We start from the raw sequence: 20,658 nt of genomic DNA, 5'->3' as shown, positions 1-20,658 counted from the left end.
TTGTATTAACAATTTGTAGAATGGGTACAGACAGTTCAACGGAAGCACAGATTAAAAAAAGACTTGGTTACATCAGGGTCCTCCATTTTCAATTCATCCGAACGTTTAAAGACATAAAGATATACACTTCTATGTGTAGCAGTATGGGTGTTGGCTCCCACTCGGCTCTTGCCCCAGGCATAGTAATCAGTGGACTGATTGCCTGCCATATTTGGGGCTGCATCGTATAGCCACGCTTGTCATGTCAACGGCGTGTGCTTCAAGTAATTCCTCAACCAAGTTTGCCTGTTGGGCGTCAGCTGTTTTGTGTTGTGCATCAGTGCAGGTATGTCCATTCATTGTTGTGTTCTTTAGTAAGTGGCTGCAGTGTATTATATTGTGGTTAGGAATTTGACCAGTTTGTCATTAGGCCTATAGCCACTTGTGCTGCTACAGTCATTCCTTCTGGAGTGTTTGTCCCTGGGGTGCTTTCCTACTACCTGGTTCCTGCATCAGGGCATCGAACGATGTGTGTAGGCTATTACATTAAATGGCAAGCAACTCGGGCCAATTGTAATTTCAGGGCCAGTGACGCCCTGCCCTATCGCCACCACTGAACAACCGCCCTTGTTTCAATGGGCACGTTTATGTTGCGTGACACCCCCGGTCCCAATGTTCAAGCTTCAAACTGAATGTGTTTTAATCTGGAATGTGTTGTATGAGTTCTCTAAATTGTATACTTTTCCCTTTTCAGGCCTGCGGTGCTGAGGATCCATGTTGGGATCAGGTGATGCCCAGTGGTTGTGGTAATCTCCCCCTCCCCTCTTATGTTTGCTATTGTTTTAATTTTCTGTTTATTTGGCTTTAGCTTGCTGTGAGTTTTTGGGTTACCACTACCCTGGGTCAGTCAGCCTGCCCATGTCCCCCTTTCCCCCCAGCACTAGCCATGGGCATGTACATTTTATTGGGTGCATCACTAATACTTGGATAAAATCCCCTTGGATGATGAAAAATTCTATAAATGAAATGCACTGCTACTTGAATAAAGTGATTTTGTCTTCAGGTTAACTGGTTTCTGCCTTTATTAATTTAATGTACAACGAATCTGAGTCATAAGTAACTCGGGTTTTAATCAGATCTTTTTTTTTTTTTTTTTTTTTTTTTTTTTTTGCGGCTTACGCCTTTTATTGATTTTTGAAGGGACAGACAGTAGGCTGACATGAAACGGGAGAGAGATGGGGGGATGACATGCAGTAAAGGCCGTGTCGGGTCCGGGAGTCGAACCCGCGGCACACTGCGACTGGATTACCAGTCCGGTGCCCAGACCGTTACGCTACGGCCTGGGCCTTAATCAGATCTTTTAACTATTTCCTTGGGTGCAACTCCCCAGGTGGTGTAGTTGGCTATATATCAATTCATACCGCCATGCTACATAATATGCAAAAACAAATCATCATATACTGTACAGTTAGAAAAGAAGGGAAAATATGTAGGCCTACAGTATAGAAAAATCATACTCGTGTGAAGTGACGGGCGCTCTTACCATCATACATCACATTCTGTGTTCAGACAGCCAATCAGCTGAGCACATTGCATGCTCATACACACAAAGCTGTGCATAGAATATAGGGGGGGTGACGTCAACCTTTTGCGTTAGGTAGCATGTCAAACTAGGGGTTATTCATGATTCTGAATCCATTCCAAGCTTACAAGATTCAGAAACATGAATAACCCCTAGTTTGACATATTGCATGTTACTTAAAAGCATAATTCAAATAAGAATGTTTTGCCTTATGGGTTTTCAATGGTACCCCAACGTTCAACCCCTGAATTTACCATGATACAAAATGTATATAATTTATGTGTTTTTTGAGTGGTGCAACCACTCCCTTACGGAGCTGTGTGTGTGTGTGGGTGGGTGTGTATGAGCATGAAAACGGACAGTTTTTTCACCACCTGTGCGCAACCTAACACACACACGATGATCTTGCGTGTGCCAGTACAGTAGAGGGACCCCCACACGGTAACTCTCAACCGTTTCGGATGTGGGGCTCCTCGCCGGAACCGGCCCGGCCCCCTGGGTGCGTTCCTCGGGGTCAGAGTTGCAACACTCACTTCACACGGGTCTGATTAAAAAAAAAATATATCCCTAAGGATCATAAAAAAACCTTGAATGATTACTATTGCAATATCTTTTGGGTCAAATCTTTGACTGGCCTACATGAGTCAGGCAGGTTGGTCTATCCTAAACTTGCAACAAAACATCCTGTTTTTCTACGGAGCTGTGTGGGTGGCTGGCTGGCTGGGTGTCTGGGTATGAGCATGAAAACAGCATGGTTGTTTTTCACCACCTGTGCGCAACCGCACGCACAAACTGTATATATGATTTTGGGTGTGCCAGTAGTACAGTATAGGGACCGCCACACGGTAACTTTGTCATTTTTCAACCGTTTCGGACGTGGGGTGGCACACCGGTCCCGGTCCCCTGGGCACATTCCTGGGGGACTGGAACTCCCCCAACCCTGGGGAACCCCACATGGTAACTTTGTCATTTCTCTACCGTTTCGGACGCGGCACGGCTAGCCGGAGCCGGGCCGACACCCTGGGTGCGTTCCTGTGGGTCTGGAACCCCCCCCCCCCTCGGGAACCCCACTTACTTCACACGGGTGTGATTTTTAAAATATCTAAAGACCCCACCTTTGCTGTGGTTTTATCAGTTGTGGGCTGACTAATAACCTGCTGTAAAATGGAACAAATTCCTAATCTACAACTTACTTGGCCTAGCGGGCATTGACCCTCCTACTCCTACTGTTGTTAAATCAAAGCCATATAATATTATTATAACTCATTAAGTTTTTGTCTCATTACACATTACATTTGTCATAGGCGTACAGTATCTGCCTATCTTATTAGGGGAAAGGTTTAACTTAAAATATAGTTAAAAAAAATCCCAGATGTATTGTAATGCATTACATATTTATTTTTAACCATGAAGCTAATTATCATTTTGGGTTACAGATAATAACTAGAATTATACAAGTCATTCATTAGGTTAGGAAAGTCATCTTATGACCACAAGGTCATTAGCCCATTTTACTATCCATGACACAGACTATAATTTGATAATAAGATGTCTGACTAATCCATTATTTGGCCTACAGTAGGTGGCCAGTACAATAAAAGTAGGCCACCTACTTGTACTGGCCAATGGCCATGCTATTGTACTTGTAGTCATTATCACTAGTAATTATGATAACATCTAAGCATGCCTACTTGCACAATTACCATGTAAATAATATAATTAAATGTACGTACTGTATGTTGCCAGCCTGCTAATTTAAATACAATTTAGTGAACATTAACTTGGTTCAATGAATGCACCTTGACTTATGAAGGCGGAATGTCAGAATGCTGACAACCCTTATCAGTCTAATGGTGTCAGAGATAATGGGAGAGCAGAGGCATAGATTACTTCAGAATAATTCTCTCTGTTGACTCTCAGAGGTGTCTGTGGACACCCAACGTTAAGGAGATCTGTGACTCCCCAACAAGTGTCCCAGAAAGGTAGGCTACAGATGATAAGTATTTTTATTGGAATGACAAAATATTTGTATTGCCTTGTTAGTTAGACTTACAAACAATAATTATCTATAAATGCACCAAGTCTCTGTCTGTATAATCCACGTAATTCGAGAACCGTTCGCACCACTGACAAAAAATTACACATGCGCATTCCACACCTCCACGGGGAGTGCAGTGCCCGGTGTCGAGTCGGTCGGACCCACAGTTGTCGAGAACCGCCACAAAAGGCCCCTGCCCGGGCTCTGGTCAGGGCCCCTGGCCAGGCTCCATTTATGGAGCTGTAACCAGTACAATGACAATCTTCAGTGTTAAGTTATGGGTCCATTTCTTTCATTTGTACACTCAGAAATACAAAATGAGGACTTTATTGTGAATGTCTAAATATATTAAAAAAATAAGTGAATGAGTATTTCTCTCATTTTCAAATTGTGTGTAATCTTTTTGTAAAATGAGATGTGAATGCTTTCACTTAATCACTTAATTAAAGCTCATACAACATGAGGTCATTATCAGTTGTTTGTAACTTTAGATCCCGGCAGAGTGGCTACTTTTTAATCCAAGAGTTAAAATTCCCTGCCACTGTATGGTAGAAAAGAAAAGAAAATAAGGTTCTATACATTTGACAGTGTTGTATCATGTATTTTGATTATATGAAATACTAAATGTTCACCTTTTTGCCTTGTCACCAAGTGAGAATATCCCAAGCGCAGAACATAAAGGAATCTGGTACATCAGAGATGGATAAAGGAGGTGAGTGAACAATTGTCCATACAGTGACAATGTCCATACAGTACAGCCACAAGCTGTGTAATTAACCGTAGTATGTTTGTTTTTTGTTTTCCAGACAATAAAATTCGGTAAGTTTGTTCTGTAAACTTTTCACTGATATTTTAACTATAAGGCAGTGGCTAATATACAAATTATGATTAATATGTATTTGTGATATTCCTTTCCTGTTATCTTCATTTTTGCAGAGATGAGAAAAAGAATGAGAATGTGCTCAGCATTGGATTCTTTCAATTGGTAAATATTTACTTTTATAATGTATAAAAAGATGAATGAAGTAATTTATCAACTTTTTGTTAAGACATTTTTTGGCAATTTGGCAAAAATAATTATAATAATAATATTCTGTATTTAACAGCAATTCCCTCTCAAGCACAGTAAAATGTTTTCTCTTTTTCACCAGTTCCGCTTTGCCACCTGGAAAGACACTGTAATGATGTTAATGGGAGGCTTCTGTGCACTATTACATGGTGCAGCGACCCCTCTCACGCTCCTGGTCTATGGTCAGATGACAAACACTTTTGTGGCTTATGAGTTTGAGGTCCAAGAACTGTCAGACCCCAATAAAACGTGCATCAACAACACCATCTCCTGGATCAATGGCTCTTCATATGACAACAACACCATCCTCTGTGGGTGAGTTAACTAGCTGCATTGATGTAATGTTTGATTACAGTGACTATTAAGTGCATTCTTATCCGTCACTTCTTGTTCTTTTGGCAGGGTGGATGTTGAGGCTCAGATGACTATGTTTGCATATTACTATGTTGGAATCGGAGTAGGGATGCTGATCGTAAGTTATTTTCAAGTAAGTATATGCATGTTCTACATTCAGCATTAACATAATTATGGAATGTGTTGTCAACTTATAGACTCATGACAATCATGTTTAGTAAAGATGGTTGAACTTTTATCAATGTAAATGTCTGTGATATAGATTGCCCTTTGGGTGACAGCAGCGGCAAGACAAATTCAGAAAATCCGAAAGACTTACTTCCGGAAAGTAATGCGAATGGAGATTGGCTGGTTTGACTGCAACTCAGTTGGTGAATTAAACACACGGATATCTGAGTGAGTTGTGAATTTACCTTGATATACCGTAAGGGCCGATTCATACTCCTATTTTAGAGCCGAATAAAAGTCGGTTCGGCTCTGTAGAGTCTACAATGTGACGTCATTTGAGGTTCGGGGGGCGGGTACAGTCCTAAAGTCGGCTCTTCGGTGCTACTGAAAATTTCTGACGAGCCAAAATCATTTCGGCACTACAGCGCCGAAACAGCGGTAAAATAGGAGTATGAATCGGCCCTAAGTGTGCTGGAGTTGGAGAGCTTTTTATAAGTGTTTAATTTGTCTTTTGAATATGTGTATTTACTTTATTAATCTTCAAATGCTTACATTGAATAACAGTGTATAGAGAGTTACAGTCATAGAATGCCATCTACTGTAGTTACTACTGTTACTACTGTGCCTGTGATTATATTTTAACTGCACTGTATTGTTTAATGTCATTTTAGCACATAAAACATTTACACAATTTAATTGACTAAAGGTGGTTGCACACTGGATGCGTTTTTCGGAAAATTGATGGAGAAACGCCACTATAAATCGGAAAAACGCACTCTGTGTGTGGGGACCTTTACACTGTACACCCGACCACTTTTTTTGTAAAGTAAACTCTGTAAAGTGGATTATTATTTATTATTATTTCATCCCAGTGACATCAACAAGATCAACAATGCCATCGCTGACCAGGTGTCTATCTTCATTGAGAGGATCTCCACGTTCATCTTTGGTTTCATGGTGGGATTCATTGGGGGGTGGAAGCTGACCTTGGTGGTCATTGCAGTGAGCCCACTCATTGGTCTAGGTGCTGGGTTGATGGCTACGGTGAGTGGCAACTTGCGAACTTGTTGTTGTTTGTGACAGCAACTCTCTTGAGTGTTCATTTAACTCTTGAGAGTGTACAAATGTAACCAATGTGTAGCCTACATTTGTACATCTGAGTTAATGATACCTGATATACCTGCAGAGTCATCTTCGTTTACTTTATTAAATTCTTCACCCCGGAAAAGTTATCTCAAAATCAAATGGGTAAGATTGGCATGAAACTTGCTGAGTGCATTCATGTGTCCCCTGTCCCCATGACATTCCCTCACATTGTACGGTGAACTGTACTGATTTTGGTGTCCTCATCACCCTTTGATCAACATTCCCATTGGGTGTAAGGAGTAACAAGGCCCCTAAGGGCTGCTAGCGGAGCTTTAAAACTCTTCAGGTGGTTGCACACTGGACACGTGTTTTGGAAAATCGACGAAAGAAACGCAGCTAAAAATCCGAAAAACACAGCCAGTGTGCAGGGACCTTTTTCACACACAAAGACTATAGATACCGGTAGTCACAACAATTAGAATTAAACTCATAAGAAAAAAACACAAAATTCCAAAACAAAAATACTTCTCTGAAGTACCAGCATACAATAAGGTCAGACTAAAGAGGTCCTTTGTCCACCAGTCGACCTTGAGGCTTAATCAGGAGTTGTAGTAGCCACAGGATAATCTAAGCGGTGGATATTGCTCTTGTCTTCATGTCTTTATGTATGTAAATTGTCTTGTTCTTTGTTTAATGTCAAATGTGTGTATATGTGTTCTGCATACTTGGCTGCTGTGTCACAAGACACATTTCAGTGTGAACTGACAATATAGTACTATCTATATTACTATACTATTACTATACTATACTACTATATTACTATACTATACTATATAATATCATATCATATCATATCAGTACTTCTCCAATATCAATTTTCATCATGTGGGGCACATTTTATTTTAATGTTAATGTTATTTGTTTTCTTATGCCTTAAATTTGTCCTTAAAGGCTGTGTCCAGACTGACGGGAAGGGAGCTGCTGTCCTACGCGAAAGCGGGCGCAGTGGCTGATGAGGTCCTGTCCTCCATTAGAACTGTGGCAGCCTTCGGGGGAGAAGAGAAGGAGGCAGAAAGGCACTGTATATTTCTTCTAAAATTCGGAGGCAGTCTGCCCTAAAAATGACTAGGCACCCATTTTCTTTTGCCACGTGTCAAGACTCCTTTGCTCAAAAGCTCAATTGATTCTCTCATCAAAAATAAATTACTCATTCAAAGGTTGTGCAACAAAGCGTTGAATAATATGAATGAATATGAAGTTTCAATTGTCATTATCAGGTATGACAAAAACCTTGAGGAGGCTCAGAACTGGGGTGTGAAAAAGGGGGCCATCATTGGACTGTTTCAAGGCTACATGTGGTGCATCATCTTCCTTTGTTATGCTTTGGCGTTCTGGTATGGATCTAAAATGGTCATTGACACTAAGGAGCTCTCTCCTGGTACTCTTATTCAGGTACACACGGCATACATTAAATCATTGACCTTCTTCAGTGCATCCTCAGTGTTCATTTAGCTCTGTGTACAAATATAACCTAATGGACCTGTATGCATTCATTTGGTTACATAATAAATGATGAGTTACAAATGGATACATTTTACTTTGTATGATCCCATGATCAAATCAATGTCTTTTGAAAGTTGCAGGCCCTCAAATGACGAGTAGCTTGTGTTTTGGTCGGCAGGTATTTTTTGGAGTACTCATGGCAGCTATGAACCTGGGTCAGGCTTCCCCCTGCCTGGAAGCCTTTGCTTCTGGACGAGCTGCTGCAAAGTCAATCTTTGACACCATTGACCGGGTAGAACACTACATTTCTTTTAACATAGCTCACATGCTAGACATACCGGTAAGTACCATAAAACATTAAAGCAAATTTGTTTGTATACTTTTACAGGAACCAGAAATCGACTGTCTCTCAGAAGAGGGTCACAAACTGGACAACGTCAATGGTGACATTGAATTCCACAATGTCACTTTCCATTATCCGTCTAGACCAGACGTTAAGGTAACTCATTTTTGTTGATCCATATTTATTTTGTTAACGGTTTTGTAAAAGAGCAAAGCGTATGGATGAGCTGCTCTTTCCAGATTTTAGATGACTTGAGCATGCAGATCAAAGCAGGACAAACCACCGCTTTTGTTGGACCAAGCGGGTCAGGAAAGAGCACCACCATCCAGCTTTTCCAAAGGTTCTACAACCCAAAGGAGGGAAAGGTGACAGTCAGACCGTGTGAACAGCTACCCTGAATGCTCCAAACTTTGATGAAACGGTCTATTCAAATTTGTGTCATTCTGGTCCTCAGGTGACGTTGGATGGTCATGACATCCGCAGTCTGAACATCCAGTGGCTTCGCTCTCTCATTGGCATCGTGGAGCAGGAGCCAGTTCTGTTTTCTACCACCATAGCAGAGAACATCTGCTATGGCCGACCTGGTGTCTCCACAGAGGACATCGTCCAGGCCGCAAAAGAAGCAAATGCCTTTGACTTCATAATGGATCTTCCCCAGGTGCTCACAAAATCTTAGCTCATGACAAATGATAGTCTAATTCAGTGGTTCTCAAATATCTTTTATATTTTATTTTTTTACATTTTAACAACACACATGTTGTATGGGTGTGTGTGTCCCCTGGCACAAACTATTTTCAGATGAGGGTCAAATACATTTACAATGTTGGGGTCCTTGACATTCTCATAAAACCTAGTATAACTGGTGTTGTCTACTCTTAACATATTTTAGAGATTTGATACTTTGGTGGGAGAAGGTGGTGGTCAGATGAGCGGAGGACAGAAGCAGAGGATTGCTATCGCCAGGGCACTGATCCGCAACCCTAAGATCTTGCTCCTGGACATGGCCACCTCTGCTTTGGACAATCAGAGTGAAGCTGTTGTCCAGCAGGCCCTGGATAAGGTGAAGCACCCTCCCCTTCATCTACAGTATCTGTATAGTACCTCAGCATCACCTAAACCAGTGGTTTTCAGCCTTTTTCATATCAAGGTCCATTATTTATTTGGCATTTGAGCCACAGACCACGATGTGATGAGATTTAGGGCTCTGTTTTCATTCGATCTTTCTAAATACACTGTTTGGGGATTTAGCAGTGGGGAAGGGGTGTTCCCCCACTAAAGTTGGTATTTTGGTTACACCTCCGTTACCCGTTATAATATGCATAGGTGTGGTTTGGGCGTTACAATAATTAAACCAATCACGGGTCCATGTGCCATTGCCTTTAAGAGATCCCATATCCGTTGCCCGTTATGCCCAGTTCTATATTGCTTCATAGCCTTACGGTCTATAGCCCATGGAAGAGTGATGTGCTGCTGCCTTGACTTGTGATGCACTCCACTATCGCCTTCCCAAATGTATGTGACCAAAATAGCAATTTAGGGGAAAGCGTGCCAACACGCCCATGACCACACCTCTAGGCGCAGATACTGGCGTCGGCAAAATAGATAGCGGGTGACGCTGGACCAAATACCATTAAGGGACAGAGCAAGCTCCTAGCGGCTGAATTGTGGGCCGTGTCGCGGGAAACAACGGCGACAAAAATGGAGCCCTTAGCCCTATATCTTGCACCACCCCTTACCCCTTATCCCTAAACTTATTTGAATTTTTTTACTATTTTTTACTATTTTAAAATAGTACAAATAGCCGATCTACAAGCTAACAACGTGTCGCTGTAGATTGGCTAGTTGAACTATTTTAAAATGTTTTAAAATAGTAAAAAATGGCAAATAAGTTTAGGGATAAGGGGTGGCGCACGATGGAGCCCTAGCCTCTCAGACCCAAAACTTAGTTTTTAACTTAATTTTGTTGTTATTGTCCACAATTGCATGATGTATTGATGTGGTACCATTATGAGGCCAAAACCAAAATAACAGTTCTTCTACATTCTCTAATTGTGTATAGACTTCTTGTAAATTAATTAACTGATGCAAATGTTTAACAATAAATTTACTCTTGAGGGCGTAAAATAAAACCAAATGGACCAAATGGTTTCATTTTATGCTCTCAAGAGTTAAAGATCTATAAGGGTCTATTTAGTTACCAACTCCATTTAGCTGGGGACCACTGGTTGAAAACCACTGACTAAACACAAACTACTTTGAGCACCTACTCCAATAATACAATACAGGTGTAGTGACACTGTAATGTCTATCTGCAGGCACATATGGGCAGGACGACCATTTCCATTGCCCACAGACTCTCTACGATTAGGAACGCAGATGTCATCATTGGATTTGAGCATGGACAGGCTGTAGAGAGAGGAACACACAGTGAGCTTTTGGAAAGGCAAGGTGTCTACTTTACCTTGGTCACCCTTCAGAGTCAAGGAAGTGATACATCCAAAGCAAACAAAGGTAGGTCTGGTATAAAGAGTACTGTCACATTCTTGGTGGCAGTCATCACATGGGAGAATCAATTTTTATTGATTCTCTTTTATTCAGAGAATGAGGCCATTGAAGAGGAATTTGCCCCAAAAGTGAGGAGTTTCAGTCAAGTGAGCTATAGTTCTGGTATGAGGTAAGTTCATCAGTAGTTTTGAAAGTGTTGGGGTTATGCTCTGCTATTAAAAAACATCTAATATGAACAATATAATTATTTTAATATATAATCATTTATTTTCTGTAGGAGATCGCTTCGTCTGCGATCTCAAAGCCAGTTGAGTGAGAGTGTCCCTGACGCGATATCCGGCAGTTTCAAACTCCATTCAGACAGTGGGATGACAATAGCAAAGGTATACAGCTCCATCTCAATGAATTAGAATATTGTGTAAAAGTTCCTTTTCTTCCGTAATATAATTCAAAAAGTGAAACTTTCATATATTCTCAATTCATTGTGCATAAAGTGAAGTATTTAAAACCTTTTTTTGTTTTAATCTTGATGCGTACAGCTCATGAAAATCAAAAAATCATATCTCAACAAATTAGAATATTTTACGAGATCACTAAAAAAATGATTTTTTTTAAACGAGAAATGTCGACCATCTGAAAAGTATATTAATGTATGCAGTCAATACTTGGTCTGGGCTATTTTTAACAAAATTAATTATTTCATCAATGGTGAATGGTAATACCATGGTCAGTACACCAGTACACCACTAGTAGTTTTGGCACTGTGGGCAGGTGCCAAATCGAGCTGGAAAGGAAAATTAGCATCACCATGAAGCTTGTCAACATACTGAAGGAAGAAAATTAACTTTTACACAATATTCTAATTCATTGAGATGGAGCTGTATGTATACATATGATATGATATAGTACTTTATTGTCCGTTCACACTGAAATTTGTCTTGCGACACAGCAGCCAAGTATGCAGAACACACAAACTTTCACAGTTTTGTTTATTCAAGATTCAGGGTATACAGTAAATCTAATAATGACAGTATATGTGACACACCCACACATATACAAACATTTGACATAACATAAAGAACAAGACAATTTACATAAATAAAAGATATGAAAACAAGAGCAATATCCACCGCTTAAATTACCCTGTGGCTACTACAACTCCTGATTAAGCCTCAAAGTCGACTGGTGGACAAAGGACCTCTTTAGTCTAACCTTATTGTATGCTGGTACACCATATCTCCTTCCTGAAGGTAGCAACCTATATGTATATATGTATATGTAATCAAGGATCTCTAAGATCCTGATCACGTGGTATTTGGGGCCAAAGGCCAACTATGTTGGAACTTTATGGGCAGATTCTCTCTGAGGATGAGGCTATTGCTTCTGACCTTGGTCGCTCCTATATACTTTATTATCCCACTCCAAGTTTTTATCTGAACAATTACTCTACTTTTTCCCCATTAACACAACACTGCTAACCACACACATTGTTCACACACTCATCTAAGTCTGAGACAATCCCTACTTGCCCAGGGGAGATACTGCACTCATGAGCGTCACTACAGTCAGTACTAATGAGTGTCGCGCTTGTCACAGACATGCGCAGAGCAAATTCAGTCAGGAAACTCAGTGCCGTTGCCCGCGGCCGTTCATTGGGCTGCCTCAGCATAACGTTCTCATTCACATAATTCACTCATCCAATCACACACTCATTCCATCTTCATACCGGCTATTTAAACTGGACGTTTGCATTGCTCATCCTGCTTGCTTGCTGCTGCTCACTGATACTGCTGCGCTGCTGTCACCCATTTTGGACTGAGGCCGATTCTTAAAAACGCCTTTTAAATCCTGACCTAAGTTTCCTTAAAAACATCAATTTTATTTATTTATTTTTGAATACTGTACATACTGTACAGAACCCCAAAAGGGGTTCCCGACCAGAAGGGTTAGAACACCAAAAGAACACCAGAAGGTTAAAGTTTTGCTGCTCACCCTCCTCTACCCCAGCTACCACCTGTTGTTTTGGATCTGCTTTTAGCTATGGGGGATTCGGAGTCCCTATGGTTGGGACAAAAAATGCAGGCCAGACGTTTTTCCTTGGGCTATAGGGAGTGTCAAGTTATTTGGGATTTTTTCAGAAACCTTTTTGCCCAAACTTGAAAAACGACTTAGCCGACAGGGGGAACTGTGGTCAACTCAAAAAGACAACTTCTTTCCTCTTTTGTTTGTTTTTACTTGAAATTAGTTGTGGTACACGTTAGTACAGAAGGTGTAGGTATTTAGGTATAGGTTGAAAACCTTAAACAGAGAAAAAGACAAAAACAAAATACAAGCTGTCATTAACTATGTAAGGTCAATCAAACAAAAAACGTTGTGCTTACAACGTTTGACGCAGATCTGTGCAGTTATATGTAAAGAGGCAACTCGGCCTGTTATAGTGCCACCATCATGCTGAGTTGAAAGTTTTCAAGTGGCATTAATTCAGCGTAGTTAATTCAGCATCACTGCAACCACTTTAACCATTATTGCATACTCTGGCTATTCAAAAATAGCCGATATACAAGTTCACAGCCTGGCACAAAGTGATATTCTTTGGGAAATGGTGAAATCTTTCCTTCTGGTGGTCCCTGGAACAAAACATTTTGAGACTAAATATAATTTAGCGGGTCCTTGTATAGCATATAGGTTTTTCAGAGAACTGTTAGAATCGGCCTCAGGTCTTAATAAATTAATAGTGAAAGCTGTTTTCAACAGGAATGTAAGGCTGATCTAGAGGAAGACGATGTACAGGTGGCCGCAGTGAGCCGGATCCTGAAGTACAATCAGCCAGAGTGGCCCTACATGGTGCTGGGCTCTCTGGGAGCCGGGGTCAACGGCTCTGTCAACCCCATCTATGCCATCCTGTTCAGCCAGATTCTTGGGGTGAGAGACACTGCATTTTGTTGCCTCATTATACTTTATGGTAATTTATCATATTTGTTTAGCTGTGCCAACGCGCAATGACTGGCCGTGAGTGTCCCTATATGTGTCCGTTTGGGGTAAAAACTGCAGCCGTCACAAACTCACCCATTGACCACTGCAGCACACACACACACACACACACACACATTTGAAATGTTTATTTATGTCCACATAATGAGAAGTACAGGAATACCTTGTACAAAGGACATAAACACTGCCAGTGCAGTTTGACAGTGTGAGAGCAGCCAGTTACAACGTGCATGGACGGCAAAGCATCGTTACATACAGTACAGCTGACATGTCGGACACAGGGCAGCAGACATAAATCATGGATAAAGGAAACAACGCCTCCTCCAAATTGAGCGGCTTCCTATAATGGCTGAAACTGAGCAATACCTCGCTAACTGCTTGGCTCTCCTTTTGGAAAGGCCGGCCATTTGTAAGCCCCTCACAACCAACTTATGCACATGCCCTAGGCTGCCAAAGATAAAAACTCAAAGTTTACATCTGTAGCCTAGCTGTGAGATGGTCTGCATTAGCTGCTGATACTTCAGCACTTTGGTTATAAAGGCTTCTTCCAGGCTATAGTCAAAGGTACAGCCGACCTCGAGAATGAACACCTCTCTATGGTTTTCATTTACAACAATGACATCAGGGGTGTTAGCTGAAATGTTAGAGAACACAGAATCATCATTACACAGGTTAAACATCCTCGGCTTCACAGTAGAATGCTTATAAAGCATGATGGAGGACCTGAAAATGGAAGAGATGTCTTTCGATATCAAATCCCCTATTCTGTCATGCCTACATATGTAAAGGCCCCTGTAAACATGGCAACCATTTAAGATGTGGGACATGGTTTCAGCTATTTGTTCATGGCCATGATGGATACAGTGAGGAGCATGATTGCCTGGAAACCAGATGGAGAGATTAAGTTTAGAAGGTAGAACCTGTAATCTCGCTTTCAAAGTAAAAACAACAATGCACTCATCAATGGCAACATTTTTTAACACAGAGTGAGAGACAGAATGGTCCGCCGCAGGAAGACATGCAGTCTTTCCTTGTAATCTCAACTCAGTCCAATGTTGTCGCTGTCTTTGTCACACACACACACTGCACCGTTCAGTTCACACGTTTTGTTTTTCATTTGCAGTTGGAATGTTTTCTCTGCAGTCCCGTTCCTCTTTATACCTTTATAACTTTTTTCCCCCACCTGTATTGTATTTGTGTACTGGTGGGATTCATGCACTATTCGTGCATTATTAATCCCATAATATTATGATCATGTGCATACACTGTAAAATCCTGAGTGTTCATTTAACTCTTGACAGTGTACCCACAGACCTGTAGTGCATTTTGTTACATTTCAATGAACACTGAGGCAGAGGGTACGGGTCAAGTTGTACACTCTCTTTGGGTTGACCCATTTTGGGCAGGAACCCCTTTTTGTGTTTTAAGCATTGTTATACTTTAGCCATTGAAAAATAGTAGATCTACAAGCTCATAGTGCGGCACAGAGTGCCGTGCTACGAGCTTGTAGGTCTGCTATTTTTGAAAAATCGTGAAAATGTGGAGCAAATCTATCTAATATATATTCTTTCAGCGTGTTTAACTTTGCTTCTAGGGAGGTCCCTGGAACAACATATTTTCAGATTTTCTTGACAAGTTTGAGATTGTTTTTAATTTCGACGTCAGGTCTAAATGGGTTAAATAAACAGTCAGGGTTTTACGGTCATGTCTACATTGTTATGTGCCACTGCCACATGTAATTTCTTTTTATCATATTTGCAATTGCAGACTTTTGGCATTCGTGACTTGGACGAACAGAGAGAGCAGATTAATGGGATTTGTGTTCTGTTTTGTATTGTCGCTGTGGCTAGTTTCTTCTGCCAGTTCTTACAGGTTGGTATTTTCTTAGTGCCATGTGGTTGAATTTAGGGCTGCAGTTATTGATTACTTTCTTAGCGATTATTCTATCAAGTACTTTTTTGATTGATCAAATCGGTTAGTCTGCATAACTTACTTTGTCATATTCAACAGTGGAATACAAATAGCTACTGTATAGCCAAGACACCAATGTGATACAGAGTATAATTAAATTATACTACAAAGAATAGTGACCTGAATGATTGACATACTTTGTTGTGAGGTGAAATAACTCACAGTTGTGTTCCAGGGATATGCGTTTGCTAAATCTGGTGAGCTGCTGACCCGCCGACTCAGGAAAATGGGCTTCCAGGCAATGCTAAAACAGGAAGTGGGCTGGTTTGATGACCCCAATAACAGCCCTGGAGCTCTGACCACCAGACTGGCCACTGACGCCGCCATGGTCCAAGGGGTGAGAGGCTGCAGCTAGACTGGAAAAGCGTTATATTAATCTAACTGTGACAGAGTGTACAAGTGTAACCAGATGGACATGTAAGGGTCCATTATTTGATTACAATTGTACACTCTGAGTTACAAACGGATACAAAAGGATATTACTGTGTAAAACCTGCAGGTCTGAAAATAATAAGTCGGCATCGTCCTATAGAGATAGCACTGCATTGTTTTGGATGACAGTTGTGTGTATGCTGTTGTACGTTGAAAATGATATTGTCTCTGCAGGCAACGGGATCCCAGATTGGCATGATTGTGAATTCCTTGACGAACATTGGAGCAGCTTTTATCATAGCCTTCTACTTCAGCTGGAAGTTGACTTTGGTGGTGATGTGTTTCCTGCCCCTCATTGGACTGTCTGGGGCCGTTCAAGCCAAAATGCTGACAGGCTTTGCAAATGACGATCAGAAGGCCATGGAGGCAGCAGGTCAGGTAAGTTCCCACTGTCGGTGTCAACAACATGTCTTCAAGCCACTGCCTTAACACTACACTGCCACTGCCTTGATCAATCTGTGCTTGTTTCACCTGGGTCTTTGATTTTTACTGCATCACGCCTCATTTATACAGAGTGGCTCGACAACAGTCACAGATTTGTGTGACTATAGAGATACTGTGTACCAATTTGACAATCTGTAGGCGAAATGTGTTTTACTAAAAACGTCTGCAAGTAGAATGACGTATAGTTATATCCAGTATAGCAGCATTTATTCCAATGCTTAACTTAGAAAGGTGTACACTGTTTGCTTCTCTAAAGATAAGTGATGTATCTCACATCATCCAATCATTAGGATCTGTCATTTTGGCTTGTTAAGAGAAAGAATAAGGAGTGCTGCAGCACTTCAGTAAATCGACCACAGTTTATTGCCGTCTACCTCAGGGGCTCATCTGTTTCACAACTTTGTGTGTGTGTGTGTGTGTGTGTGTGTGTGTGTGTGTGTGTGTGTGTGTGTGTGTGTGTGTGTGTGTGTGTGTGTGTGTGTGTGTGTGTGTGTGTGTGTGTGTGTGTGTGTGTGTGTGTGTGTGCGTGTGCGTGTGCGCGCGCGTGCAGTTTCACATTGATTTGGCCAATGGTGCCGAAGATTAGCTGTTCACAGACGGACATGCTGAAACATGGACGGACTGATGGACATGGGGCAAAACATATAGTCTCGGCCTGGCGGAGACGATAAATAAAAAGCATAAAGCAAGATACATGGATATAATATTTTTGTCTGACTATTACTGATATTGACAATGAATGTACTTTTACAACCATGTTGTTTTTAAGAATTGTCAATACATTCTCGAATCAAAAACACTACACCGGGTCACTCTGAGAATGTACAAAAGACCCAAAAGAGTCCACTTGGTTACATTTGTATACTCTCTAGAGTTAAATTAACAATGAGGACATTATCGTGTACTTACAGAATACCATATGTGCACTCTTCCACAGGTGTCCAGTGAAGCTCTCACCAACATCAGGACCATTGCAGGCCTGGCTAAGGAGAGAGTGTTTGTGGAAGCGTATGAGAAACAGCTTGAGGCTCCATATAAATCTGCCAAGAAGAAAGCCAACATCTACGGCATCTGTTTTGCCTTTGCTCAATGTGTTATCTCTATGGCGTATGCAGCCTCATTTAGATATGGAGGATATCTGGTTAGTGCCGAAGGACTGCATTATATGATGGTTTTCAGGTTTGTTTTTATTACAGGATTCACTGAAAAGACCTTGTCCAGATCAGTCTGTTGAAGCTGCAATCCATAATACAATCTCTGCTTGGCCAGGGGAGGTATTGATTGCCCTTATTGCTACAGTACTGTCAACCAACCAGTATGTGTACAGTACACATACTGGTTGGACATGTTGGTCTACATTTCTCAATGGAAGACTAAGGAGGCCACCTCCACCCACTGCAGATGTTAATTTTTTTTTTTTTATGTTTTCTTTGTGGCGTTCGCCTTTATTTTATATTTTTTATAGAAAGACAGACAGTAGGCTGACAGGAAATGGGGAGAGAGATGGGGGGGGGGGGGTGACATGCAGTAAAGGCTGTCGGGATCGGGAGTCGAGCCCGCAGCAGCCAGGCTTGGGCTACTGGCCAAGGTGCCTGGACTGCTGAGCCACGGCCCAGGCCGCAGATGTTCATTTCTATTCAATAAAATAACTTCCGGATTGCAGCTTTAAGTAGCACTGCGTATTAGTGCTTAACAGTATTCAAGAATCATGTTCAGCTACAGTATGTGGTTAAAAAGCATCCATGTATTTATTTATTTATTTTTTCAGAGTGATTTCCTCCATTGTTATCAGTGGGACTGCTCTGGGAAAAGCTTCCTCCTTCACCCCAGATTATGCCAAAGCCAGGATCGCTGCCGCCCAGCTCTTCAAACTCCTGGACCGCGTTCCTAAAATCAGCTCAAACCACACAGATGGAGAGACATGGGTGAGGAAGAATTAGTAAGATGGAATGTCAAATGTGTATTACTGAGGAACAATGAGTAAGATGAATGTCAAATGCAAATTGCCAGGACCTTGCCAGGACCTTAAAATGGAACCAAATGGAACTGAAAATGTGTTTAACAGTGTAGCTAGCTTCCCCTGTGTGCTCATCTGAACTATCTGAGCAGCGATCTGCTGGTTAAATGCAGAAAAGTAATTTCCTACTTCCCCACCATGTCTTAGGATAACTTCAAAGGAGAGATAGAGTTCAACAACTGTAAATTCACCTACCCTACAAGGCCAGATGTCCAGGTCTTGAATGGGCTGCTGGTGTCGGTGAAGCCTGGTCAGACGTTGGCCTTCGTGGGGAGCAGTGGTTGTGGGAAGAGCACGAGTGTCCAACTGCTGGAGAGGTTTTATGACCCAGATGAGGGAAAAGTGGTACGTTGATGCTCTGTCATTACCATTATAATTCCTGCACACTAAACTCCTGAGTGTTGACATGTATCACTGAAAGTGTAAAAGTTCAACTATAAATTTGAATTTGAATTTGGGTGCTTTTGCCCCTCTCCACTTTTAAAGTTGCATTCATTAAATTAACATTTGTTACTGCGCAGGCCTATATGTCATCGTCATTTGCAGTCAGCATGTCACTGTTGTAATTGTTAGAAATACATTGCATTTAAATACTGTTAATTCGATTTTTGCTGATTATAAAAGGCTAATCCAAACCAAAGTTGCTAAACTCATACTGTATACTTACTATGTCCTATCATCTTCAGGTGATTGATGGCCGCTCGTCACAAAATGTCAACGTGCCCTTCATAAGGGCACAAATAGGCATTGTGTCCCAAGAGCCAGTGCTGTTTGACTGCAGCATCGCTGAAAATATACAATATGGAGATAACACACAATGCGTTAGCATGGAGGATGTTATCGAGGCAGCTAAGAAAGCATATCTCCATGACTTTGTGATGAGTCTACCAGATGTAAGTAGTCATTCAAGCCTGAATTGCTGGAATGTTGTAAGTCTCAAATACAACTGCTTTTGTAACGTAATGTATTATGTTTTAAGGAAACACATTTCGATTTAGTTTATTATTTAAATGTATTCATTTCTGAAATTCCCACAATACTTATATATTCTTCAATACTTCTACATGCAGAAATATGACACTCAGGTTGGTGCCCAGGGATCCCAGCTGTCTAGGGGACAGAAGCAACGTATTGCCATCGCTCGAGCAATCGTCAGAAACCCAAAGATTCTGCTGCTGGATGAGGCCACCTCTGCCCTGGACACAGAAAGTGAAAAGGTCGGAGGCACCCCCACTACATTTAACTATATCAAACATTTCTTTACATATGGTGCAAGCCATGTAGGGCATAATGATCCACAAATCACCATTGTTATTAACATCCGTGGAAGATGCTCTCGTAGTCCCAGTTCACGATACAGGGTCTGTTCTCTCTACAGACTGTCCAGGTAGCTCTGGATGAGGCTAGAAAAGGACGTACCTGTATTGTCATCGCCCATCGACTGTCTACTATCCAAACTGCTGACATTATAGCTGTGATGTCCCAGGGTGTTGTCATAGAGAAGGGCACACATGATGAACTCATGGCCAAGAAGACTGCCTATTATCAATTGGTCACAACAGGGGCTCCCATAAGCTAAAGCCTGGTTTGTACTTATTTGCACATTCTAACTCACACCGAAAATAGTAGATCTTCAAGCTCACTACGCGTTGCAGAGACTCTGGCCCGCAACTAAGTATAAATCAGATGTAAGTCACAGCATGAGGCAAGGACTTTTTATAGAGATTTGAATGAACTGAACTTTTTATAGAGATTTGAATGAATTGAATTAACTGCTTTTCCTTATGGAATTATTGAGAACAGCATTTTTGCTGAAGTTTGTTCCAATTTTCATGAGCAAATGGTGAGATGCACCATTTTTACCATTACCTTTTTTCCATATCCAAGAAATGGGGTAATTGTTTGTCTCTGTGTTAAATACCTGGACCCTCCTGGGATTATGTTGACATAAAATGTTATTAAAAACATTTATCTTTATTTATTATTATTATTATTATTATTATTATATTATTATTATTACAGACATGCACACACAGAGCCTATATGGAAATGAAATGTGAAGAAATGGAATGACGGCGAGCACTTCATCAGCACCCAGGAGAGGTTAGGGTTCCGGATTCTGGTGGCTTGCTCAAAGGCACCTCGGCACAGTGTCCAAGAGGTGAACTGGCACCTA

The 20,658-nt window shown here is 41.2% G+C and overlaps 1 protein-coding gene across 1 annotated transcript; it reads left to right on the top strand.

Annotated features, from left to right (window-relative positions):
- Window positions 1–143: 143 nt before the first annotated feature.
- On the top strand, window positions 144–20,061 carry abcb11a (ATP-binding cassette, sub-family B (MDR/TAP), member 11a; the record flags this gene model as incomplete). The annotated part of the gene is made up of 30 exons (XM_083776713.1): window positions 144–177; window positions 321–325; window positions 734–785; window positions 4,252–4,311; window positions 4,406–4,418; window positions 4,536–4,584; window positions 4,751–4,983; window positions 5,071–5,155; window positions 5,285–5,418; window positions 6,063–6,234; window positions 7,228–7,352; window positions 7,554–7,728; window positions 7,958–8,071; window positions 8,168–8,278; window positions 8,362–8,487; window positions 8,577–8,780; window positions 9,012–9,182; window positions 10,438–10,633; window positions 10,721–10,796; window positions 10,905–11,010; window positions 13,382–13,549; window positions 15,386–15,490; window positions 15,765–15,926; window positions 16,196–16,399; window positions 17,403–17,644; window positions 18,234–18,390; window positions 18,630–18,827; window positions 19,169–19,375; window positions 19,553–19,699; window positions 19,861–20,061. The coding sequence occupies 30 exons, from the start codon at window positions 144–146 to the stop codon at window positions 20,059–20,061; spliced, it is 4,032 nt and encodes a 1,343-aa protein (XP_083632839.1).
- Window positions 20,062–20,658: the final 597 nt, after the last annotated feature.

The sequence above is a fragment of the Protomyctophum parallelum genome (assembly GCF_964188405.1).
Source record: "Protomyctophum parallelum genome assembly, chromosome: 11".
Lineage (NCBI taxonomy): Eukaryota > Metazoa > Chordata > Actinopteri > Myctophiformes > Myctophidae > Protomyctophum > Protomyctophum parallelum.
Note: the sequence above shows the minus strand (reverse complement) of the source record. Positions and strands in the feature narration are given on the sequence as shown.